General features: G+C 34.3%; 2 protein-coding genes across 2 annotated transcripts; both read left to right on the forward strand.

Moving 5' to 3' along the window:
* Window positions 1-2719: 2719 nt before the first annotated feature.
* Window positions 2720-9422, forward strand: Shc (SHC-adaptor protein). The gene is made up of 7 exons (XM_069061498.1): window positions 2720-3273; window positions 3513-3583; window positions 3638-3872; window positions 3923-4083; window positions 4881-5146; window positions 5207-5442; window positions 5496-9422. The coding sequence occupies exons 1-7, from the start codon at window positions 3187-3189 to the stop codon at window positions 5622-5624; spliced, it is 1185 nt and encodes a 394-aa protein (XP_068917599.1). The 5' UTR covers window positions 2720-3186; the 3' UTR covers window positions 5625-9422.
* On the forward strand, window positions 8316-24446 carry Chd1 (chromodomain-helicase-DNA-binding protein 1). The gene is made up of 18 exons (XM_069061496.1): window positions 8316-8458; window positions 9557-9648; window positions 17364-17529; window positions 17582-17682; window positions 17735-18084; window positions 18136-18707; window positions 18827-18940; window positions 19010-19174; window positions 19232-19374; window positions 19428-19565; window positions 19928-20897; window positions 20951-21412; window positions 21491-22417; window positions 22478-22656; window positions 22708-22816; window positions 22870-22997; window positions 23534-23824; window positions 23875-24446. The coding sequence occupies exons 1-18, from the start codon at window positions 8450-8452 to the stop codon at window positions 24098-24100; spliced, it is 5142 nt and encodes a 1713-aa protein (XP_068917597.1). The 5' UTR covers window positions 8316-8449; the 3' UTR covers window positions 24101-24446.
* Window positions 24447-26141: the final 1695 nt, after the last annotated feature.

Genomic DNA, 26141 nt, shown 5'->3' on the forward strand with positions numbered 1-26141 from the left:
GAAGATACCGGAGGTATCATTTATGAATAATTTAGGGTTTTATCTCAATCTCACTGATATACATCAACAGTGTCAATGGTGCTGATAGTTAACCACCATAATGTGTTTGTGTTATTTATTATGCCACATTACTAGTAATTATCTGACGTACTATTCTAGCTCATTTTAACAACTTCATATATTATTTTGTCTGAACATGCTTGCTGTTTGCATTTCTGCATTATGTATTTAGATTCGGAACGATAATTTGATTATAGAATTATACATTTAAATATAAAAAATTAGTACAGAGGCTGTCGCTGAAACGGCAAATTTTATTATTTCTTTTGATGTACTTTTTTACCTGGTGTCAGTGTCAAGAATCATATCCCCCTTTATCATATTTTTTAAAGTTTAATTTTTGAATTATGTCACAATATTTCTCTCGGATAAAAACATACCTACATGGGTCTAGAATTGTTTGAAGTAGGTCTGCGTATGAAGGCCTACCAAGCCTGCGGTTATGCTTTTTAAGAAGTGACATTAAAAGATCTGAACAACCTTTGCAAATGTTATCTTGATCAAAGAGAAAAAAGCAACCATTTTATTTAATTATCTCGGGTTTCACGTCCATTGTGAGGCTTACAATTGTCCGGTATAATTGGATTTTGTACAAATTTAAATTAAATTTGCCATACTTACACCATTTGAAACATTGAAAAGTGACCCATAAAGCAACGACGATTGATTGCGTGGCACACAAAAATGTGTTGGGACCAACATAAAGAAAAGTCCTTTCCGTAATTTTCTTCGATAAATTAATCTGGTCTGATTTTAAACTCGTCATTATTCCACCGTCTTATACTGTTACAATATAATATTAAATCCTTTACTGCTTATAACATGCGTATGACCTCCGGTATTTTTGTATGGTATAAAGATTAAAGGATAAAGGATTACAGGAAATTCAAAATCAGAGTCGGTAGCATATTAGCAACAGAAAACAATTAATTTCGCTTTAATCAAGTTCTAAATGTGCTTTTGTCAGTATTTAGTAAGTGAAACCAGCCGTAGATACACTGCATATCCTGTTTAGCAAGCTCTAAAAATATTTTCAGGCTTTATGAATCCTACTTGGAACGATTTTTAACAGTAATCTAAAAAGATATAAATGCCTTGATGAAAATTATTTTTAAAATTCTCCATTTAAATTCGAGAGTCCGAGAGTAGCAACTGACATTACAAGTTTACACCACACTTTTCGCCTAACCATATTTTCTTTCTTTTGTCTTTTCAATACGTTGACATAAACACACTGATTGTCAATCGATTGTAATCAGTATTTTAACACAAAAATTACTACCTAAATGCAGTATTCCTAAGACAATTTGGTAAGGCATTATTTTATTTTACAGAAGTGATAATTATGACAACTCAGAGAAGAAGATAACAGATTGACAGTCACATGTTAACTGTATTTTTTTTACTGTTTCTTGTAAGTGTGTTGTTGGGAACCCCTGATTGACATTTCGGTAATGATTCGTCTCTGCACGTTCACTTGTCCTGATTCCTGGATGTATACCGCGCAAGTCCGTTCCATGAACTTGTGTCAAATGTCAAAAGCAGGAATAAATAGACGATGGGTTCAAGAGAAACATTTACTGAATTATCACTAAGACTGTACATAGAATGTTATTCATAATTTTTGTATTTTTCCGATAAGGTATGAATTTTTATAGCATTTAAAAATAAATAGAGATCAAATATGCAGTTACATACATATTTCATGTAATATTACAATACAATACTTACATATCTAATTTTGTAGCAAATATTTGTATCAGTAACAGGAATAAGTAATGTGGAACAAATAACAAATAGGTATACAGTTAGAAGCGTTCTAATGTGGCTGCTGCAATATATTTTTTAAAGGTAAAAAGGTTGATAAAAACTTCAAAGCTTCTAAATGACTGAATATTTTGATGACACTTAAATGGAGTTACAGATGTAAGTTATTTACAGCAGAGGATAATCTAAGGGTTCAGGCAAAGATGTAGATAAGATTGTCAAAAGAATATTGGTTAAGGTGTAAGATTATGACATGTGAAACTATGAAAAGAACTTTTTTACAAATAAATATATTATTAAAGATAATCACCAATCATAACATTTACTAAGATAGGTTGTGGATTTGTTATTGTTTATTTTCAAGTGAATTTTGCATCTAAAAATTCATATTAACAAAGCTATCAAATATCCATCTGATTAGTGACTGAAATTGGTAAAACAATTGTTGCATGAAATAAATGAATGCTTTTGTAAAATCTAAGACGCTGCCAACAGAAAATAAAAAGGTTTGAGAAACGGCATTTGTTATGTATTTTTAAAAGCAAGCACGTGACAGATGGCATTTCTTAAACATTTTTGTCGTTATTCTCAGAGTTAGTAATGAATGGTGAACATTTTGCATTTGTTTTTTTTTTTATTGAAGTGGTGTTAATACTTTATAAATGAATAAATCCTTCTTTTCTTAAAGAAAAGTTTCTTAACATCCACACACAAATATAGAACTAGCAATGTTACTATATTTTAAGCAGAAAATGTACGAGAGGAAGTTGAAAACAGCTGAAATAAATATTTAAAAATTCAAAATTAAAAATACTGCGGAGTATAGTTGCTGGCGCCTCTAGTGACAAAGCACGGAACTAGTAGTCGGTGTGTTGCCTACGAAATATTAATATTATCGTAAAGCGAGCCATGTTCATGACGTAAACGGTTAGAAAACAAAAGACAAAATAAGGCGAGTGCGATGTAAAGTATAGCCTCGTACGGAAGCGATGTCTTACTTGAGGTTTAATTATATAAAAATATCTGTTGCTATGTGTTCATAAAAAGCAACAGAAATGAAAAATGGTTTCGTTTGCATCGAAACGATGAGAAAAATTGATGTGATACTAGTTCTAGTAAGTTTGAGTTTAATCGTGAGGAAATAGTGCGAACTGCGTAGTGGGCTGTGGAACGAATGCCTTTTCACGTAGACATTACATGGGCTAGATCGACTCCAAAAATCGATTTAAGGTGAAACATTCCAATTTTCGGATAGTTTACCGAAGATTTGAGGAGAAATTGAGGATCAGACGAAATTCCAGAGGGAAAAGTCGAATAGGTTCACACCCAGTTTTGTAACGCAGCAACTATCCAACAAAAATGTCGGCGTTTATTAGCAAACCTCTCAGCGGATGGATCCACTCGGACAAATTAATATCCAAACAAGGGGCGACTTATGCAGTCAGGGTAAGTGCCTAATGCACGAAATTGCCCAAGTTTTTCGTTCATCGTTCCGTCGCACAATCTATTCATTATTTATAGCAATGAGCTGACAGCCACCATTAATATTGATTCCGCTTTTTCATGAGCTACTATGATACATAACATTCACGATAATTACACACCCACAGAGCGCCTCCATTTTGCTTTAGGCACCCATTTTCCAACAAGTTCACCAAAATCCTCATAAAATCATATTTTTGCAGTATGTTGGATGTCTGGAGGTAAAAGTCTCGATGAAAACCCTCAGTTTCAAGACTCGTTCTACTGTCGCAAAGTGAGTACAAAAAAAAAATAATTATTCCACAATTTCAATTCACTTCAATTATAGAGAGTGTATCAATAAAGTATGTGAGGCCGCGGGCTTAAAAACCGCGGATAAAAAGCGAAAAGTCGACAAAAAAGTTTCAAAGGCGATTGCTGAAGTTCCTAATATGGCACATGCAGGGGCAAATGTTAGTTTAAATGTTTCAAGTTCAAATTTAACACTCACTTCTTTAGATGATAGCAAAATAATAGCTTGTCATGACATGCCACACATCTCTTTTGCCTCAGGTGGAGATTGTGTAAGTGTAAACAAGTAGTTTTTGACAATATCTAATACATTGGCTTGTAGGATACGTTAGACTTTGTTGGATATGTTGCAAAAGATGTTCATGACTTTCGGGCGTGTTATGTGTTGGAATGTGGAGGAGGTCTGGCAAAAGATGTCATATCAACGATAGGACAGGCGTTTGAGTTGAGGTACAAACAATACATGAAACCAGCTCAGATCGGGTAATTATATTTCACTAAATTAATAATTATATTTTAATGATCCAATTATTGCTAAGCACCAAAAATAATTATTTACGTTTATTTTAAAAAGCATAACATAAACATAACGCACTCACTTAATAGCTAAACAAGAATGGCAGTCAACCTGTTCACAAGATTTATATATTTGTTGGTTTAACTGACTTTGAAAGTGCGCAAAATCAAATTTTTTCCAGTTGAAAAATTTATGTAATTATCTACAACAACACTTTGAAGGACACATTTTCATTTCTTTCTCCAATTATTAATAAACGCCTGTTCAAAATTATCGCACCAATCGATTTTTTTTTGTTATACAAATTACATACTGTAGGATTCAAGACAGTTGAGCGGTGCGGCAGAGGAAAGAAACTATTAAAACTCAAGCGGTACACAAATATAAATAGATGTTTGCTACCATAACACAGCAAATATTCGCGGCGCTTTAGTGTAATTAAGGTACATTTTACGTTCTTTCAACCGCTCAACTCTCTTGAATCCTACAGTATTATAAATGGAATTACATATGAGTGAAATATTTTTAAAAAAATTTCACTATTCATTTAATGCATTATCTTATTGTCTAGCTATTTCCTTTCACCCCACCAAATGTCAATATTGAAGAATAACTCCAAAAAAAAAAGAGATACAGGCAGTAATTGCAGTGATGCGATAATTTTGAACAGGAGTTTGTATAATATATGTATGTATATAATATATGAAATAAAATAGAAATTATGCGTAAATATCCGGTATTTTACGTAACAACCCCATTTCAGACTTGCGATGGGTCAGCCATCGACTTCCACCGGTGGTGATGCCGACAAAGATTATTACAACGATTTACCCGGTAAAGTGCCCCCGGATGTGGGCCCACCGCCTGTCCCACCTCTCCCTACAGTAGTCCCCCCGTTCACCACGTTGCCATCTGTCCAAAGTCCAAATTTAATAGACCTCAATTCTGATATATCTGTCTTCGATGCTCCGCACCACGATTACGTCAACGACAACGTGGCCTTTAAGGAGAGGGACGTGTTTGATATGCGTAAGTAATTCAGTGGAGTAAACATTTGTGTTTGATTTTTTTTGTTTTGTCGTGACATAGAACCATTTACACATCACCAGATTCCTCCCATTAGGACAATCGAAGAACATCTCGCCGAACTCCAGAACGAGATCTGGTTCCACGGACAAATTAGTCGAGCAGACGCTGAGAAGCTTTTGCAGAAGGATGGTGATTTTCTGGTGAGGGAGTCTCCGAATTCTGAAGGACAGTTTGTACTTTCTGGTATTCAAGATGATACGAAGAAACATTTGCTTTTGATTGATCCTGAAGGAGTGGTACGTTTTGTTGGTTTGTTCTTAGGTAAATGTATTAAATAGAGTTTTTACAGATACGGACTAGAGATCGAATGTTCAATAGTGTCAGCCATCTTATCAACTTCCACCGGGAGAATGTGCTACCGATTATATCGGCCGAAAGTGTTCTAGTACTTCGCACTCCAATACCAAGAATATCATAGTTTTTAGTTGGTGAATATGCATTTGCCTTGCACTGGCTTTTATATTAGAGTACCGTTAAAACGCAAGTTTAGCAAATATGTAATAGTACAAATTATTGTTTTTATTTTAAAATATTTGCCATATATATAATAGTTCTTAAAAAATGTCATTATTTTTGCTAAACTTGCGTAATGAGATCTCTACTAACTCATCTCTACTCTTTTTTACTTTAAATTGCAACGATAATAGAGAAAGAAAATTTAGAAGTGATAATGCCACAGCATAACTTCACGATTCATATTGAAAACAGTATTAATCAAATATTAAGAATTAATCCAAGTATTCTAATTACTAGCTGCATTTGGGTATCATGTTGTGAACAAGAATACTAATTCAGCTTTATATTTAAAAAGCTGATATAATTAATGTGATTTAGATAGTTTTAAATGTGCATTATAAACAAGAGCGCAATTATATGTGATAGATCTCAGGTTTTGAATACAATGAGGGGTGTTTGATTTTATTTTAAATTAATAGAAAATCAATACCTCATTTGTTAAATTTGATACGAATGAAGGTTCATTTCGAAATTTTCGCTTTATTCTGTTCTGTCTGTGTTTGCAACAAGGACATACACAGTTCGAAAATGTGTCAAAACTGTAGTAACCAGTTGCTAGTGAATAAATTGGACCAAATTAGCGCTTGTAATTACAAGACAGTTACGTATGTCAATTTGTTCCAATAGAAACTTATTTTTCAAAATACATACTTCCGCAAAAAACTAGAAACTACCTGAAGCAAACCTTATAGCATGTGTTGCATTTCCTAATGCGTCTTAATTTCATTAAAATTTTAATGGATATTGGTCAAGTTCCATTTTATAACTACAAAAATCTCAAGCTTACTAATCTATTGAAAAGTTTGATTAATAATGCAATTTTTAAAAATGACCAATAATATCTGATAGAGATCAGGTGCATTAAAGTGAATAATTTTTATTAATTATTAAAGAAAACTTATCTAGTCTCTATTATAAAGGTGGTTTTTTAAATTTGGTGTCGAAGTTGGCGTTGGAGAGTCGATTGTGAACGCCTAAGATTTAAACAGCTGATCCGTTATCCGTACAATCTTCGACGCCAAATTAAAAAAAAAAACACCCGTTACATAAGTCTTCAAATTTTTTATGCGTAATGACAAAATTTCAAAAAAGGGTGTGTTTTTTACCATTTGCTTATCAAGTTGACGAGTATTATCCTACTATGTTAATTTTGGTAATAGTTTATTAATGACAATTTTTTAAATAGTTGTGTAACAAATGAAGTTTTTAATTAGTACATGTTGCATGAAGTTGAGTATTTTTATGCTTTTTTTTTTTGTTTTTGCAACAGATGTTACCACAAACACTCTTCAAAGTGACTAACCTGAGAGTTTTGAAAACAGTAAAAGAGAAGTATTCGATCTTGCTTTGAGATGCAAATTGAAAAAGAAATATATTTTTTTACAGTAAAAATTTGTGGACCAAGTAAAAATTCAATTTACCATTCAAATATTTTTAAGCTCTCTAAATATTAATAAGATTGAAATGATTGTAATTGTTTAATTCAAAAGTATTTTGGAATGATCAGTCAAAATTTTCAAAAAAAAATTAAATAGTCCAGTAATCAGTTAGGGTATATCCAGTACTATACATGCTGTGCTGTATTACTTTTTGCTTCAATTTTTTTTAATTGAAGAGTAACTAAAGTATTTTTTAACTGCTTCCATATGCAAGACTGTTGCATAGTCAAGTTTCAAACTCTTTGAATTTTAAATCAAAATGCTACTTTACAACATTTTGAAAAGACTTTTTAAAATTTATAACGTCTTTGAAAAATCTCAAAGACGCATTTGTAAACTTGACTATGCACTAATTATTTGTTTATTGTGCTTTAGAATAGGAACGTAAGTGCGAAATAAGCCTACAAGTGACCTTATATCACATTGAAACCCACTTTAAATTTCGCGCGCTTAAATTTTGAACGGTGTTTTTGCAAATTATTGATACGCTCCTTAATTCGGTTCGATTTCGTAAAGTTAAAATTAGTACCACCACTTTGGATTTATCAAAATGTGCGGATTTTCGTTTTGAACTTGCTTATTTAGGGTGTTTCTTACGTTAACGTTGGTATAATTTTTGTTGGTACGAAATTTTGAATTTTGTGCTCCTAGTCCCGGAAACGGATGCCGCATTTTCACAAGACTTGATTGGACAAAGGCCGTAGGAAAATAATTCTCATGCAATAGACTCTGTTACGCGAAATTTACCTTATGGTAATAACGAATAAAGTTTACGTTTGTGACGTCAGAGAAATGTCACATTACCGCGGTTTCCCCCCAGCCCCGCGGAGATTCCCACCATTTCTACAGTTGGCTCCCCTGACCCCGTCTTGCGCTTTTAGCTACGCTGTCGATTCAGATTGAAAGTCAAAATGGCTGCGAGCACCATTCGCAGACAATTATGGTGGCATCAATAATAACTAACTTAACCCTATCTAGTGGCGAATTGTGATAGTATAACCTAAAAAGTGTATTTTATAAACAAGTTAAAAAGGACTAATAATATTCGTGGTTTTAACTAGAAGTGAATTTCGTTTAAAACTCGTCGGCGTAGTTATACAAAATGGCGTCGCGCAGTGGTGTTGCATGAACTTTATTATTAAATCGTCAAATTTTAGCATTAAGGGTACATTTTTTCTAAATTCAACGTTATGAAAACATTAAAGGACTATTCGTGTTTAATTTGCAAAAATTTTCATAGCGCTTGTTCGTAGTAAACACGAGAAATCAAGGATAAACGTGGTACAAGATGCCAGAGGTAAGAATATCCTTTTAAATAGTAAATTAGGGGTTGTTATTTTGTTAAAATGGGTTTTTTGTGAATTGGAACGTGTCTTTTAAATACTGCGTCAATGTGAACTCAAGGGCGTGGTCTGATTACTTGTAAGATTTTACACACTTTTCTCTTGGATATTTTTGTTTACAAGTGGTTTTTGCCCATTTTCACCCCCTAGGCGATCGTGTTCCACACTTTTCTTTGTATATTCGCATTCTCTACAGTCTTGTGGACCTATGAAGCTCAAAATTTTGAATTTTTGAGATGGACCCTTTTGAGCAATTTGAAGCCAAAGTTACAGGTTTATCACTTTGCAACCTCCCCTTCTGGTTTTCCGCACGTTAACCTATGTTTCAAGAACTTTTTAAATTCTTTTAATCCCTGTGCTTCGCTCCCAAATGCCTTAAAACCCATACTAAACATTCTCATTCATAATAACCTTAAATTTCCATTTTCACACCACTTTTTACCACGGGGATGATGTGATTGTTGAATATTACTTCTGTAAATGACGACTCTTTTCTTAAACATCATTATTTTTATTAAAGTGGGCCGGTACGATGATCAAAAACATCTTTTAGGATGATTTGTTGATGACAATTTAGGTATTTTGTTTGGATTTTAACCCTTTTGAACATATTCAAAAAAATCTTTTACATGACGTAAAGTGACATTTTGTAACAACACTTCCTTAAATCTCAAAAAATGTTGGAAAGACATAAACTGAGTTTAGTGCAAAGAGGATTTTTTTGATGGTGTCAGTCAAATAAACATTAAAATAAAAGGTACTTGCCCTTGTAAGCTTGTGCTCGATAAAATTTATTTTGAATGTAATTGTACTTTTAGATATCAAATTATGACATCTCTTGAATGTTTATTTTTATTATTACGTACCTACTTTGTATTTATTGTGTTATATAAAAAATAAACAATATTGTTGTTTTAATGGTGTTATTGAAAATTTTGATCCGCATTTTCAACATTGAGAAGTCTGGCAATCAAAGTAACAACGTACTTTTTCAATTATTCTTGAAGTTTATCAAATTTACAAAAGTGTAAACGATTTCTTTATTTTTTTAGACTGGTGAAGTATCAGATTCAGATAATTCTGGGTCTGGATCAGACAACGAAAGCAAAAGTGATTCATCATCAAATAACTCGGGGTCAGAAAGGTAAGAACAAACTTTGATTTTGACAGTTACCAATTTGCGACTACAGGTGCAACTAATTAAAATTATTTAAATTTTTAATTATAATTTAATATAAATTATATTTAAAAAAACTGAAATTTTATTTTTGTAATTGGCACCTCTTGTGTACTTGTGGTTCAGGTAAAAAAAATTTATCTTCTCAAATTTCAAAACATCTAAAAGGTAAGTGCAATTAATATTACAATTTCTACGTATATACACAACTCAAGTTACCATAATCCCATTGTGTTCAGAAACATTCTTCACCTATCTAGCGAAGAATGTAAATTTATCTATTCAATGAAAACTTGCTACTTCTTAGACTGGACAATTTATGCCGGGAAATAATTACGAAATAAATATATTTTTTTGATATTTGATTAAACAATGTTAGTGTTTTTTAATTTTATTTTTTTTGTACATGTTTCTGCCAATACAATTACAGAAATAAGTTATTTCGAAACGTGGTCGTAATAACCAAATGTAAATTTTTGTGTATGTATATAAATTTTAACGCTCCTTATTAATTTGGGTATTTTATAAATCAGTCTAAAGGTTTATAATACTGTATCGACAGTTGGAAAGAATAAAACATGTTTTTATCTTTTGATTTTATGGAGGTATAATGATATGGGCACCTCTATAACAAATTAACATTTTTTCCCCTTCATTTTGTGCAAGATGTTCGCACTGGAAACATGAATTAGGACATTTTTTTGTTATAGTAAGAGATTATAACAGTTAACGGGAAAAACAGATGGATACGATTGTGGCATATAAATCGAGAGGCAAACATATACATACATGATAAAAGAAGTTTGGTATACAACGTGTAACGTTGAACCAAAAAGGGAAAGTTTTTTAGATTCGTTTATTCTAATAAAGAATGAATATAAAATTCTTATTTAAAATAAAGAATGTATTTTGAGGTAATTAAATGTTAATTACCATTTATCAATATTACAAGAACAGATAATTAAAAAATGTCTCCGCTTTTGTATATTTTTGTTTTTAATATTACGAGGCCTGCACCTACTTAAGTTTGAAAGAGACTTATTCCTTCACGTTAAAATACGTCAGTGTTTAATAATTATGAACACATTTCATACGTATAAAGTATTAACGTATCTTATCAACATTTGTCCTTGCCAAATTACAGTCTAATTCAAAATCAAAACCGTTCGATTAATACGCTTTAATTTAAGTGAAACTGTGAATATGTTATAATTGATTATAATGTCAAGGTTCTTTAACTATAAACACTTCGTTATAGTAGGCGTAATTTTGCAGATTTAAATATCGTAAGTACTTGTTTTCATTTTGACTGCATTGTAATTTTTGGAACCACGCTGTATAGTGTTTTAACGCCACAACTAATCAATACTATTCGTTCTGTGCGACATTACAAGAGAACCGATGTCTTACATTTGAAACATGAAGCGAAAGAACCGCTGGGAATTATGTGAAAATAGGAGTAGGATGTATGGAATTTTATTAACTATTTACCAATTTCATTTCAGTTTTTGTCTGGTTTTTTAACATGCAACACTAATTTGAAACAAAATTATTGATTGAGTTATTCCCAGCAAGATGTACCAAACTAGAACTCGTCCCTGTCGGACAATGAAAACATTTTCGCCCTCGTTTTCGGTTTTTATCACATTTGAGAAATTGCTTTTTATAATGTTATTATTTTCTGAAGGATGTAGAATTAAACTTAAGAATTTGTTTTTACATCGACACTAATTTGTTGAATAAATATGTAATGACTTTTAACTCTCCCACACCATGTAACGTTTGTATAGTAGTGTAATTCCTGTTCAGACAATAATTTCACCGAAATCGGTTAATTTTTTTTTTTATCTACTACAATTATCAACAAAAAAATCAGTACAAATCACTTAACAAAAAGGTAAGTTAGACATTAGCTGGCATAACAACAAGTAATACATTCTACAAAATTTATGCCAGTTTTCCTCAAACGAAAACAAATTTAATAAGAGTTACTTAAACCTTATTCGGTGAAATGGAAGCATTGCTACAGTAGTAACTAAGAAAGTAAAACTGTTCCGTTTCATAAAATACATCATAGGGGCCAATTTACAGAAGCGAAATTAAGTTAATCGTAATCAAATGCGAGATTAACTGAACACGTGATCAGATTGAACCAATCGAAGTTTCGGATTATAGGTTAATCGCGCATTAAAATTTAATTCGAATTAAATATTTAATTTTCTTTCTACAAACTGGCCCTAGGACATCGATATTTTCTAATGAAATTATTTATGCTTTTTTTAAAGGGATTAAAAACATTTATTATAGTTGTATAGTGTGTATCAAAAATACCAAAAGCGACATTTCAGAATTTTGTCTAAAACAATAGATTATTAATTTATAGTGCAGATTTTTTTAAAACATTTTTAAAGTATTTCATTGCTACTGACTTGAGCGCAAGCCTAACATTTGCTCGCACAGCCAACAAAGAATAAAATTTATTGTCAAGAACAATTTTTACGTAAAATAACATTCATGAAAAGTATTTCTGTGCACGCAAAATTGACGCTTGTGCTCAAGTCAGTACATAGTTTTAGTTTCAGCCCGTGACCTTGACCTTGGTACTACACAGTGTCCCAAGTTTACTCCCCAGTCCCCACAACCAATATGCTTCATATAAAATATGTAACTGAAAACAAATCGAATATACTTTGGAGTTGGCGGTGAATGTGTACCACGATAAAGTGGTATATGTAATATGTATTAGTTTTTTGAGGAGTTTTCAAATGTGGCGCTAGACAACTCAAAATCTTAACCCAATTTTCAGAAATTTCAAAATTTCTGTGTTTGTGAAATACACATGTTGAAATGAAAATTCCAAAATTGTTTGAAGTAAAACGGTCTTCATTTATATTTCAGTAATTCACTAATAGAAATGACGTGCACATAAGAAGTTTACAACCATGCCATAGAATATTGCACATTATTTTTAAAGAACTACTCACAAAAAAATTGATTCAGTTAATTTTAAATATTCGATATAGTATTATTTAATTATAGTTCGCAATGATTTTTTACTGAGATACACTCACCGGCACAAAAAGCGACTCATGATTTCTTTAATAAATAATCTTGAAATTATGTTTGTGCTTATTTTTTTAAATAATTGTTAAATTGGGATATTTTCAATGATCGGGAGATCGGAATGAATTACTTAAAATTCAAAGTGAGTCGCGAGGTGAGTCGTTTTTTGTGCCGGTCACTGTATTTGGGTGTTTTTTTAAATTAGTTCCGGCATTTTTCCGTTGCACAAGCACCCCTTTATTACGGACATGGACACTATTTTTCTCTTTGGAACTTAGAAATTTCCTCTCTATATTGTGGAAATTTTCATTAATGTTTTTATCTGTTGAAGTTATTTTTTCAAGGAACAACTGCACTAGCGTTAATCCGATATGTATACAATTATTACAATAGCAGCCATGTACATACAGATAATAATTATTTAATGTTTCATTAACTATTTAAAATATGCAGTACAGTGCAGTTTGTTACAGTTTGTCTTCCAGTTATAGCAAACCACTTCAAAAGTCCCAAATTGAAGCCCATAAGACAACATATATTTTTGTTTAGTTACTACGAACCCGCTTATAACGACTTTCCGTCTATAGCGCAGAGTACAACAAACAATCTTTATAGTGAACTGGCATAAAAATTCTCACAACAAATTACGCACGTGGATAACAATCTTCTGATCACCGAAGAATTAAATACATACTATCATTTCTGATTATTTTAGTAAAGTTTGCGAACAGCATTTACCGATAATGAAATAAGCACACCACCACATGTGTATTTCTAAAAAAATATATATTCCCCAAATGGTACAGTAGAACTCCGATTTTCCGAATCAATTAGGACCGGACTCTATTCGGATAATTGGAGAATTCACGAAAAAATGTAATTTCTCAGGAAAAGAGCTCATTTTACACTAATATATGACATACATTAAATACACTGCACCCAAAGCAATGCTGTTTACATGGTATGTAATGTACATATGTACAGACGATTGCAAAAATCGAGTATATTAAAAGTCAGAAACAAATGATTTACGTATGTTAAAAATAGGAAAATTAGTGCTCTTGGTTTTTATGATCTATTCGATTTTTTGCAATCGACTGTACATGTATATTTAATTTTTGTGCCCCTAAAACCGATTCGGATAGCTGGAGTTCGGATAATCGGAGTTCTACTGTACTACAAAACAGTTTGACCAAGTTTGAAGATTTCGCTGCAGCATTACGTACAATATAACAGAATCAACGAAAACGAAACGCGTTCCTAGATTGTGTTATAATAATGATGTAGCATATATGTACCATTATTGGCGCAAACGTATTTAGACAAAAACCTCCCAAAAAAGGATAATTTTGGACACAAAAAATACGTTTCATTGTAATATAATTAAATGAATTTGTTGCCTTGGTGATTACTTATTAGAGCTTGTGTGTTTTTTTTTTTTTACATAACATTAGTTCTATTATATTTGAGAATAGCACTTGTCTATGAAAATCAGGCATAGTTTTATAATGCAGCTTACATGCAATAACTCTAGTGTAAATACATACATGAAAAACATTCGCGTCAAAATTCATAAAGCAAATGAAAATAACGGACTTTTTTACAAGTAATCAACAGAATAGTTAGATACTTTTGTTATTGTATGTGAATGAATAAATAAATTCGTTTAAATCGATGTTCATATCTGATTCGTTTAATACGAATTTTGGAAATAACAAACCAATTCATAGGCTAGGGCCACACTACAGACTTTTCATCGGCCGACAGTTTAGTTGGTTGCTTAATAAGATTGATCGAAAACAGTTTAGTTTACCTGGTGGGCGCGGAAGCTACCCAATAGGACTAAATTATCGGCCGATTATTTAGTCTGTAGTGTGGCCCTAGCCTTATAGTTCGTTGAATTTCGTTATACCTACGTGCATTTCAAATTTTGTACAATTACTTCTCAACTGTACATATGTTACGGTAACAGTGCAAAAAGGGTCAATGTGCACACCCACCGGCTTATGTGTACATTGACCAGCAGAACCGGTCAATGTGCGTAAATTATCTCTTATATGATATGCACTTTGAACGATAAATGTGTACAGTATCCTAGTACCTATAGGGCTTTCATTTTAAATGTTGGGTAAACTCAAAACATCATAAATTACGAAAGCGGAAAATTTTCATTGTATCGGTACCGTAAAGTAGGAATCTCTCTGTTCATATAAAACTGGTACCACGTCGTACTTGCACCATCTTATCGACGAGCAAAAGAAAGAGACGTTAAAATATCCACAAGTAAAAAAAATTAAAACACATTTTATGATCAGTGACCAAAAAAATGTAAAGAGATTGTTGATTTTAAATAATGTGTTTGACAAATAATATTGCCAAATAAAGAATTAAGAGTAATTAGTAAAGTGTCCATTACATGTATATTTTAAAATAAGAAAGAAATAAATAATAAAATACGTAAATAAATGAAAAATTAATCATCTGAATCAAATTTACTAGATGATTCACCAGTATTGCCAACAAATATTAATGGTTCCACTTGGTCTTCTAAAAGTTGATCTCGATCCCACCATTGTTTAATTTTGGACCCGAATATGTTGAACACAGTTTTAGATTCACTGAGTTTCGGACAAGTGTCAAAGCAGGCAAGTTTTATTACAAAACCCAACATTTAAAATGAATGCTCTATACTTCTGGAAAATGTTTATTGCGCTATTTACTGAACTAGTGCAGGCTTCAGCAGGTTTATTAATTTTAAGTACTATTTAAATAAAAATGCAGTTGACACCAAGATGTTAATAGGTATTAGATTAGATAATTATTAGATATAAAATATGGTTCATTAAAAAACAACAAAATAACAAATTAAAATAGAAAATAAACTAAACGTAAGGAACAACAATATACAATTTGCTTAGGAAAGTCAAATTGCTATTTAGTCCTTATTGCGACAGGAATTGCTACGGTGTCATTTAGAATTATTGCATAGTTAGTGCCAGTGAAGCTTTACAGCTTCAGTCGTAGTAAATTTATATCCACATTTACCATCCGCCTCTGGTAAATGTGTACATAATTCATGTTTGAAAGATGAATATACGAAAACGATGACCGAAACAGATTGCTATGCACATTTCCCAACGACCCCGGTCATTATGAACGTTTACCGGTAAATGTGTACATTCACCCCCTTATGCTCTTTTGGCGTAACACTTTATTGTACTTAAGACAAAACACTTTAACCCAAGCAATTGTTATTAAAATTTAAAAAAATATATAGGTATGTACTGCTTTTCGAAGCAGGCACGTGTATTTCAGAATTTCACGAACCACAGAAATAAACTCAAATCAAGAATTACTTTTGAATAAGTAACATTGATAAAAAGTATTTGTATGCATGCCTGTTCGACGTAAAGTTGTAAATTTGTTTCAGAATAGCACTGCCCTCAAAGAATCACTCCAGTAATAGCGGAAAGATTTATTCCTCCCGTATTGGTTATTTTGATTTTATTTGTATTTTCCAAAGTGCGCTATTAAAGAAATCACGATGCGCCGTTTAAAATCAAATTATACTTATGTGGAACATTATTTATATAATGGTGATAACATATCAGGACACAAATGTTGTCAAATTGGTTTACTTAATGATACAAATAACTATCTTTGTGACTTCAAAATTGAATTAATAAACTGACGTAGTTACGCAACTAAACAACTTCAATGGATATGTAAAATTGTGTTATAAAAGATATGTTATAATTCGATTAAAATTAAAGTATCAAATAAACATGCTATAATAGCAATAATTTTTGTATAGACATGCAGAGGTACACAAATGGTCAGTCGCTATAAATCGAACAAAACAAATTTAAAAATTGTGCGCTAAGTTTTTGACTAGAGTTGCATATCAGAAATGTACAAATATTTGTTAATAATTCAGAAAAGTAGATACCATTGTGAATAAAATCGAAGAATGGGAGGTAACTGGTAGTGTAGAATGTAGAACTAAAATATTGTTGGTACATTTATTTCATCGTATCTTTTGTAGAAAAAAAAGAAGAATGTATTGAAAACATTTAAATATAACTGTCTGAGATGTCAGTTTTTAATTTATTGCACTAAATTTAGAGATATGTATACTCGTAGTTGAAGTTATCATTCGACATTATGTACAATAAATATAAAATTACATAATAACTTAACAAATTACAAATTTGTTATTCCCACACTATATTGAATTAATAAACATTAAAATGATTTGAGGCAACGTCGGATAATATTTCTTCTTTTTTTTTTTTTGTAAAAATAAAAATACATGCAATTTTTATATTTATTATAGTAACTCATCATGAATTCATTTCTTATCTTGTATAACGTGAATAGCGTAATATAAAGGTGACTAATCAATACATTTGATTCGTTTCTTGAGAAAGCATGCTGAAAAAAAGATAATTTATTTTCGCACTTTAATCGAAATGATATGCTGAAATCAATATCTACTTCGGATATGTAAACAAAATCCTAATTCTCATTTACATTTATTGTTAGAACGCGGTAGTGTAACATTTTTACTAAAGTGGTGGCCTTGATCGGATATTATTAAATCGCGTTGATAATTGCAGTGATTCCGGTTCTTCTTCCTCAAGCGGATCAGATTCAGGTGGAGAAGGTGGTTCAGGAAACGAAGATTCAAAACAAGATGGAAAGTCTAGTCCCGCAGAAAGCAGTCCTAACGCGTCAACAAACTCACCAGATTCAAAATCGAAGGGAAAATCTGATTCAAAAGAGGTAATTGATTTCGGTGCTATGCGTCATCAAATTTTAACATACATTTCAACAGTGGGAAGAAAATCCAGATATTTATGGCATTCGGCGGTCTGCAAGATCGCGCAAAGAACCAGAACGTTTATTAAATAAAGGCGAATCAAAAAAGAAGAAAAGGTAATAATCATCAAATTTAAAAGCGTGTTGAATTAATTTGGAATTATTACAGCGACGAATGGAGATACAATGACGACAGTTCTTCAGAGTCGGAAGAAGAGAAAGAAATACCACCTCCAAGCAAAAGAGTTGGAGCTAAACGTGCCACAGTAAAAAAAGCTAAAACTAAAACTAAATATAGTTCAGATGACTCTAGTATTGACAGCGACGAAGACAAAAGGAGGGCAGTATCAAGAAGGACAGCAGGTGCATCGGTTAGTTACAAAGAAGAAAGTGAAGAGGATAAAACTGATTCCGAAGACTTATTAGAAGTAGAATATGCCGAAACGTCAGAGCCTGTACCTGAAGAAAAATGTGAAACTATCGAGAAGATCTTGGCTCAAAGAAGAGGGAAGAAAGGAGGTATTTAGTTCAATTTGCATTGTAAAGTTGTTGTTAACTGTTCCATTGTAGTAACGGGAAACATCACAACGATGTATTACGTTGAAGAAAACGGTGATCCCAACGAAGGCGTAGATGCCAACGACTTGGAGAACACCGAAGAGCAATACCTCATCAAATGGAAAGATTGGGCCCACATCCACAACACTTGGGAATCTGACAACTCGCTGAAAGAACAAAAAGTAAAAGGACTGAAGAAGTTGGAAAATTTCGTCAAAAAAGAAGTGGAAATTCGTCAGTGGATGAGATACGCGACACCTGAAGACATAGAATATTACGAATGTCAAATGGAATTGTCACAAGAACTACTAAAAAGCTACAACAACGTGGAAAGGATAATCGCCAAGTACAACAAACCCGACGGCGGAATTGACTATTTCATCAAATGGGAAAGTCTACCTTACGCCGACTCAACATGGGAAGATTCGGTCCTCATCCAGAAGAGGTGGCCAAAGAAAATAAAGGAATTCGACGACAGAGAACAATCAAAACAGACTCCCACCAAGCACTGTAAAGTCTTGAAGTATCGACCAAAATTTCACGAAGTCAAGAGCCAACCTATCTACATGATGGGACACGAGAAGGTAATTTACGACTCGAAAAAATGCGATGGGTTTTGTTTTGATCAAATCACCATTTGCATTTTTATGAGTTCCCCGCAAATTGTCGGTCGGATTTTTAACACTTTGTTTAATTGTTTTAGAATTTAGTGTTGAGGGATTACCAGATGGACGGACTAAATTGGCTGATCCACTCCTGGTCAAAAGAGAACTCTGTGATACTAGCTGACGAAATGGGCCTGGGTAAAACAATCCAGGTAATAACCACTTACAGGTAAATACAACATTGATTTTTTAGATTTTAATGGCAACTATTTTTTGTTCAGACGATATGCTTTCTATATTATCTCTTCAACACCCATCAATTGCACGGACCGTTCCTGTGTGTAGTACCCTTGTCGACGATGACATCGTGGCAGCGGGAGTTTGCGCAGTGGGCTCCAGAACTGAATTTTGTCACTTACTTGGGAGACGTTCAATCCAGAGATACGGTAAGGGATTCGCATTGCAAAAACTGGCGAATTAAACTTTTATTTCTTTGCACACAGATCAGACAATACGAGTGGAGTTACGAAGGTTCTAAAAGGTTAAAATTCAATGCAATTTTAACGACCTACGAAATTGTCCTGAAAGACAAAGCATTCCTTGGTAGTTTAAATTGGGCTGTGTTACTGGTCGACGAAGCGCATAGGTAAGAACGACGGATCTGTCGAATCTTGATCATCTTGCACGGAATCTTCGCAGGCTTAAAAATGATGACTCGTTGCTCTACAAGGCTTTAATGGAATTCGATACCAATCATCGGCTGCTGATCACCGGTACTCCGCTTCAAAATAGTTTGAAAGAGCTCTGGGCCCTCCTCCATTTCATCATGCCCCAAAAGTGAGTACCAGTAAGACACAAAACTCTTAAGATGTACGGTATGACCGAATACATTTGGAAGAAATGTGAAATTAAAAAAAATATATTGAGCGAGAATGGGATGGCACGTATTTTTTAAATTCTTAACTGTCAGATTACACTTTTCCAAATTTCGGAAGTACTTTGTAGGACAGTCTTGATGAAACAATAAATTCTGTAAATTTGAAGAACAAATTCCTAACGATGAAGGAGTAGTTTTACATATTGGCAATTTTTAAGATGAACAGAATGGTTAATGGTTACTATTGCATAAAGAAAATTTGAAGCAATTAAATGATGTCATGTCTTTGAGTTAATTTTTGGCTTGCGCTTTGTATCGGTAGATTTCAAGCGTGGGAAGAATTTGAAAAGGAACACGAAAACGCCTCGACGAAAGGATATGGAAGGTTGCATAAGCAACTGGAACCGTTTATTCTGAGAAGGGTGAAGAAGGACGTGGAGAAATCGTTGCCGGCAAAAGTGGAACAAATTCTGCGCGTAGAAATGACGACTGTTCAAAAACAGTACTACAAATGGATTTTGACCAAAAACTACAACGCCTTGCGGAAAGGCGTGAAAGGTTCAACTAATACCTTCTTAAACATAGTTATCGAACTGAAAAAATGTTGCAATCACGCATTACTAACGAAACCAACTGAATACGAGTGCCATAACACTCAGGAAGACCAGTTGCAGCTGTTGCTTCGGGGTTCTGGAAAGCTTGTGTTGTTGGACAAACTGTTAATACGTTTACGCGAGACGGGTCACAGAGTGTTAATATTTTCGCAGATGGTTCGAATGTTGGACATTTTAGGTGAATATTTGCAATTGCGTCATTTCCCGTTTCAACGGTTGGACGGTGGCATCAAAGGCGAGCTCAGAAAGCAAGCGCTCGATCATTTCAATGCCGACGGATCTCAAGATTTCTGTTTTCTTTTATCAACCCGCGCCGGTGGTTTAGGTATTAATTTAGCTACAGCTGACACTGTGATTATTTTCGATTCGGATTGGAATCCACAAAACGATTTACAAGCTCAAGCGAGAGCGCACAGGATCGGACAGAAGAACCAAGTCAACATATACAGATTGGTCACTGCGAGATCGGTTGAAGAGGAAATCGTCGAACGTGCCAAACAAAAGATGGTGCTGGATCACCTCGTTATTCAGAGGATGGACACCACAGGAAGGACAGTATTGGACAAGAAAGGGTCGTCCAACAACAACCCCTTCAATAAGGAAGATCTCACCGCGATACTCAAATTTGGTGCTGAAGAATTATTCAAGGATGAAGACGATAAAGACGAAGAGCCGAATGTAAGGTCGATCTGTATTGAATGTTTTGTTGTCATAATTATTCTTTTCCTCAGTGTGATATTGACGAAATCCTCAGAAGGGCAGAAACTAGAGACGACGCACCCACATTAGCGGGTGACGAGTTACTATCGGCATTCAAAGTTGCTAATTTTGCGGCGTTCGATGAAGACACCGAACCCTCACCCGTCAATACGACAGCTCCAGCAGATGAAGAAAGTAAAGATTGGGACGAAATCATTCCAGAAAATCTGCGAAAGAAAGTCGAAGAGGAAGAGCGATCCAAGGAAATGGAAGATCTATATCTTCCGCCCAGATCCAGGAAAACCCTTCAACAGATCAATCAGTCGGAAAGCGACGGGGAAGAAGGGAAGGGCAGGAAGAAGCGTAAGAAAGAAGCTGACGAATCAGGAGGATCGAGTGGCGAAGGTGAAGAAAGCGACGAAGAAAGACCTAGGAAACGAGGGCGGCCACCTCTGGCCAACAGAGAACGAATCAAAAATTTTACAGACGTCGAGGTATGTATAGGGAGAGAGAGAGAGACGATTGTCGAGTATACATTTTGATTTAATTTTAAATTTATCGAATTGTTTCAGATAAGACGCTTCGTGAAGAGTTACAAGAAGTTCAGCGCACCTTTGAAGAGGTTGGAAGCCGTTGCCTGTGATGCCGAGTTGCAAGAAAAACCACTACAAGAGCTGAAGAAACTGGGAGAACTTTTACACGAACGGTGTCGAGCGTACATGGGTGAACACACCAAAGAAAATAATGAAAGCACTCAAGATGATTCTAGTCGAGGACGAAAGAGGATGAGGGGTCCGTCGTTCAAGCTAGGTGGAGTATCGGTGAACGCCAAGACGATGATGGCGTGCGAAGAAGAATTGCAGCCTCTGGATGAAGTTCTACCTTCAAATCCCGAAGAACGCAGCAAGTGGGTCTTAGATGCGAGGACGAAGCCGGCTCATTTCGATGTAGACTGGGATGTCAACGAAGATTCGAAGTTGCTTCAAGGAATTTATATTTACGGAATGGGATCGTGGGAACAGATCAAGTTAGATCCATCTTTTGGTATCGGCGACAAGATACTGTTGAATGAAGATAAAAAACCGCAAGCTAAACATTTGCAATCAAGAGCCGAGTATTTGTTGAAGATACTGAAAAAACAACTAGACCAAAAGAAAGGAGTTTCCAAGCCTAAGAGACAAAGGAAATCGAAGGATACGAAGGCGTTGACTAAAGAGATCATCGATAATGACGACATCAGCTCGAATGATGATACCTCGATGGTTACATCCTCGACTAGTATGGCATCCTCGATTCCCAAAAAGAATAAAACTGTACTTAAAAAAGACGACGAAAAAGAAGTCGACAGTTCCACTAAGCATCACAGCGACAAGAAAGAGAAGAAGAAGGATAAGAAGAAAGAAAAGAAGCAGGCTGGTGGACCGATGCATTTTACAGCGAATAATGAACCACGAGCTTTGGACGTCTTGGGCGATCTAGATCCTTCCATATTTAATGAAGTAAAGATTGCCCGACAATCACACTAGATCTTTGACTAATTTTTTTGTTACTTTCTACAGTGTAAAGAAAAAATGAGGCCAGTCAAGAAAGCTCTGAAGGCTTTGGATAATCCAGATCAATCTCTTTCTGAAGCTGAACAAGTCAATCACACTAGACTGTGTCTCATCCAGATCGGTGAACAAATCAGTCACTGTCTGAGCCAATATAGCGATCCAGAAAAAATCAAAGAATGGAGAAGGTTTGTTTCTAATTGCACCGTAATGCGGTTACGTTTATTTCTCTTTTGCAGTAACTTGTGGTACTTCGTCTCCAAATTTACAGAATTTGATTCCAAGAAGTTATACAAATTGTACAAGAGGGCTTGCAAAAAATCCGACAAACTGGACAAAAAAAATGAGGTAAGTTTGTTTTGTTCTACTTGATTTTCAATTTTTAACGGAAGTGGATCAAGGACGCGAGCAGCAGCACGAGCAAAGAAAAGAAGGGCGAAAGCAAGGACGAGAGAGAACATACGAATAAAAGACGGCACGAAGGCGACGAGAAGGAGGAGCGGGAGTCCAAGAAGCACCATTCAGAGAAGTATAACATAATTGAATTGATTTGAAAGATCGGTTGGAAAGTGACAGTCGAGTCGTGGATTGAGTCGGACGAACTATCAAGAGCAGCTGGCAAAAAAAAAAATGTATCGAAAACGTGAAGTGCAACTTTAGTCGCAAGGTCATTGTCTGAGTTGTCACAATTCGTTACGATAATTAATGATTCGTAAATTTCAAATTCACATATTTGTGATTTGAGTTATTTCGTTTCGTTATTTTATGACAGTGTTCACGACAACTGTCATAATTATGACATTTACGGTGATTTGAACCTTTTGTTTTTTACAGCCGCTCTTGATTGGAAATTTTTTGATATATCATATATACCAGACTCTTAACGAGACATGAATAAATAAACATTAAAAATTTCTTAGAATTATTATGTCTCCTTTGCTTTTTTTATACCACATTGTTTTTTTTTTTGTAATGTCAGTCTACGAATCGATTTTCGGATAACTGATCTACAAAATCTATTTGACGATACGGCAGTGGATCTAACAATTTGTTTTAAAAATGTAGAAAAGAAAAGCGCGAAAAGGGTGAGAAAGAAAAGAAAAAGAAAAACCGAGAGGAACCGGAGGAGGAGGGCGAATGGTCGCGCTACGGCCGGAGCAGCAGGAAGCCCAGCTCGGGCATCCAAAAAGGGGGCTTCCGCCACGAGGAGCGTCTGCCACACATCGACCACGAACGATGGAACGTGGGTCAGTCCCGAGACCGGTTCCCCGGTGAACACAAGAGGGACAGATTCGACTATCAAAGACAAGGAGGCTACCACAGGGAGAGGGTCGATTTTAGAAGTGCTGATAAGCGGTCTGTATCTCGAGTTTGTCGTAAACTTGTGATGACGTTTGTTGATGTAGATCTCCTGAAGGAAAAGTGGACTGGCGTCAGTACCCCAGGAACGCTCGTGATCCCATGGCCGCGATGAGCCAGAGACCTCCAGTATTTTATGGTCCTAATTTTTCATCACAAATTCCTGTATATATACCCGAACAACAATTCGCAAGAGACAGGTTTTCACCTGGTGATTGGCGTCAGTTAGACAGAGACTACAACAGACGCGAATACGATAGGCGGCCACAATAAATTAATTGTAATCTGAAAGAATCGTGCATAACAATTGTACAGTGGTTGAAACGTGAAGTGACAGATAGCTATATATTCTGAAAAGTTGTTGAGATTTGTTTTTAATTATTTATGTGTTTTTTTTTTCCAGTTTGTTTATTTCTCAATAATTTTTCACTGATTTCCTGCATTTTTCATTACCAAATGTTTTATATTGTGTAATTATTATTTAATTATTTCAAAGGTACAATTATAAATCCAAAAAAGGTGGCTGTGTTATGCCAACATTATTCTGATGTGCAAGAGCCTATCCAACCAGTGTAAATGACAACTTAAATGTAAATACAAATAGATATGTTTTGATAAAGTGGTTTTTTATTTCACCTTGAAACTTACCCATTCTATGCACAAGTTTTTGGTTCTCAAATGCTAATGCAGATATGTGGCGTATGCGCTACAGGCACCTTGAAAGTGTTCATAATGGGCATTTCTGCTTCGTTATGACGTCATATTACATGATTTAGTTGTTACGTTGTTACTGGCATTTGCCATATACACCAATAAAAGATTGAATGCACAAATAATTAAAACCTTCATGATGACATAAAGGTGTTTTTTTTTTAATTTGGCATTGAAGAGTTGATTGTGAACGCACCACTCATCTTAAAAACACTGATTTTTCCAAATTGCAGATTAACACAAACAACGCAAACAGTGAAATGAAATTTAAATAGCTGATGAGCAACTCGCCATAAAAATACTGATTTTTCAAATTGCATATTAAAAACACGCAAAAAATGAAGTTAGATTTAAACAGCTGATCAGAGTTGTAATCCGTTGGTGCGTTCACAATCGCCTCTTCAACGCCAACTTCCACCCTTCGACGGCAAATTAAAAAAACAAACACCCGTCATAGTGGTGCTGCAAACTTGACAAGGCGAGCGCCATCTTGCGGTTGCAACAGATTTTTGTTTTACATTATCATAAAGCAATGTTACATAGGTCCGGTTGTATAAAGCGATGTCAAGTTCGTTGTTAAAGTTAACATAATGTCAAGCGATCTGATTGGGGGATATTAAACATTGGATTTAAATCAGCCAATCAAATGGGCGGATTTCCGACTTGATGCGTTGTTAGCTGACACGATGTTAACTAAGCTTCAATCGTGGAGCTTCAATGCTTCATACAACCGGACCTTAGCTTTATACAGGCGGATCTTAGGGTACGATTATGATAAGAGCGAAATATCATTGTTTTCAAATGGCAGTTCGGTCTTATAGCGCGTCGCAGCTCCAACATAATCGTACCTTTAGACTGGGATTAGTTCGTTCTTCTGTTACTTTAAGATCAGTATAAAAAATATTTCAAATATATTCAAATATTTTTTTTACATCTCATACATGAATAAATAATATACAGAATGTTCCACTTAAATTAATTCTGATAAAGGCAGATATTACTTCATCATATTTTTTACATTTCAAGTAGGTACTAAAAGTAAATAGTTATTTACGAACCAAGTGCGGGAAGACGATGTTCCCGTATGAGCGCATTTTTTAAAGCACTCGCTCCTTCGTCGCTCGTGCTTTTAATTAATGTGCGCATGAGCGGAAAATGTCTTCACGCAAGTGGTTCGTACAATATTTTTTGCACGAACATTAAATTAAATTTTTTTGTTTTAATACATTAAACATAAACGAATATAAAACCAAATAGGCAGTGACCTTTGGTTATTAGAAACAATTGCTTTTGTAGGAACAATTTTCAACGATTATAATAAATATTTCCCTAATTTTTTAATGGAGGAAAATCCAGGGAAGTTGTATTTTATGAACTAAATTTTATTATTATCAAGACCGATTTTTTTTTAATGCCTCAAAGGGCCAGTGTTTTTTGCAATTTTTACATTCGATTCGATCGGGAAACACTCGTTACTGAGTGAGCGTTGGATGTTGGAAGCGTCGCTTTCAAGGCTATGAGTACAAAAATACCTATGGTTGACTCAAGTTGCAAGAAACCACTTGTCATTTGCAACAGCATTTTTTCAATATTTTGGAACCAA

This window comes from Tenebrio molitor, chromosome X (genome assembly GCF_963966145.1).
Source record: "Tenebrio molitor chromosome X, icTenMoli1.1, whole genome shotgun sequence".
NCBI classification, from domain to species: Eukaryota; Metazoa; Arthropoda; class Insecta; order Coleoptera; family Tenebrionidae; genus Tenebrio; species Tenebrio molitor.

Coding starts and splice junctions, on each gene's coding strand:
- Shc (XM_069061498.1), top strand. CDS start 3,187: ATGTCGGCGTTTATTAGCAAACCTCTCAGCGGATGGATCCACTCGGAC. Junction 3,274..3,512: donor GGGCGACTTATGCAGTCAGG/GTAAGTGCCTAA, acceptor ATATTTTTGCAG/TATGTTGGATGTCTGGAGGT. Junction 5,443..5,495: donor TGATTGATCCTGAAGGAGTG/GTACGTTTTGTT, acceptor GAGTTTTTACAG/ATACGGACTAGAGATCGAAT.
- Chd1 (XM_069061496.1), top strand. Junction 17,530..17,581: donor GAAAATCTGATTCAAAAGAG/GTAATTGATTTC, acceptor ACATTTCAACAG/TGGGAAGAAAATCCAGATAT. Junction 18,085..18,135: donor AAGAAGAGGGAAGAAAGGAG/GTATTTAGTTCA, acceptor GTTCCATTGTAG/TAACGGGAAACATCACAACG.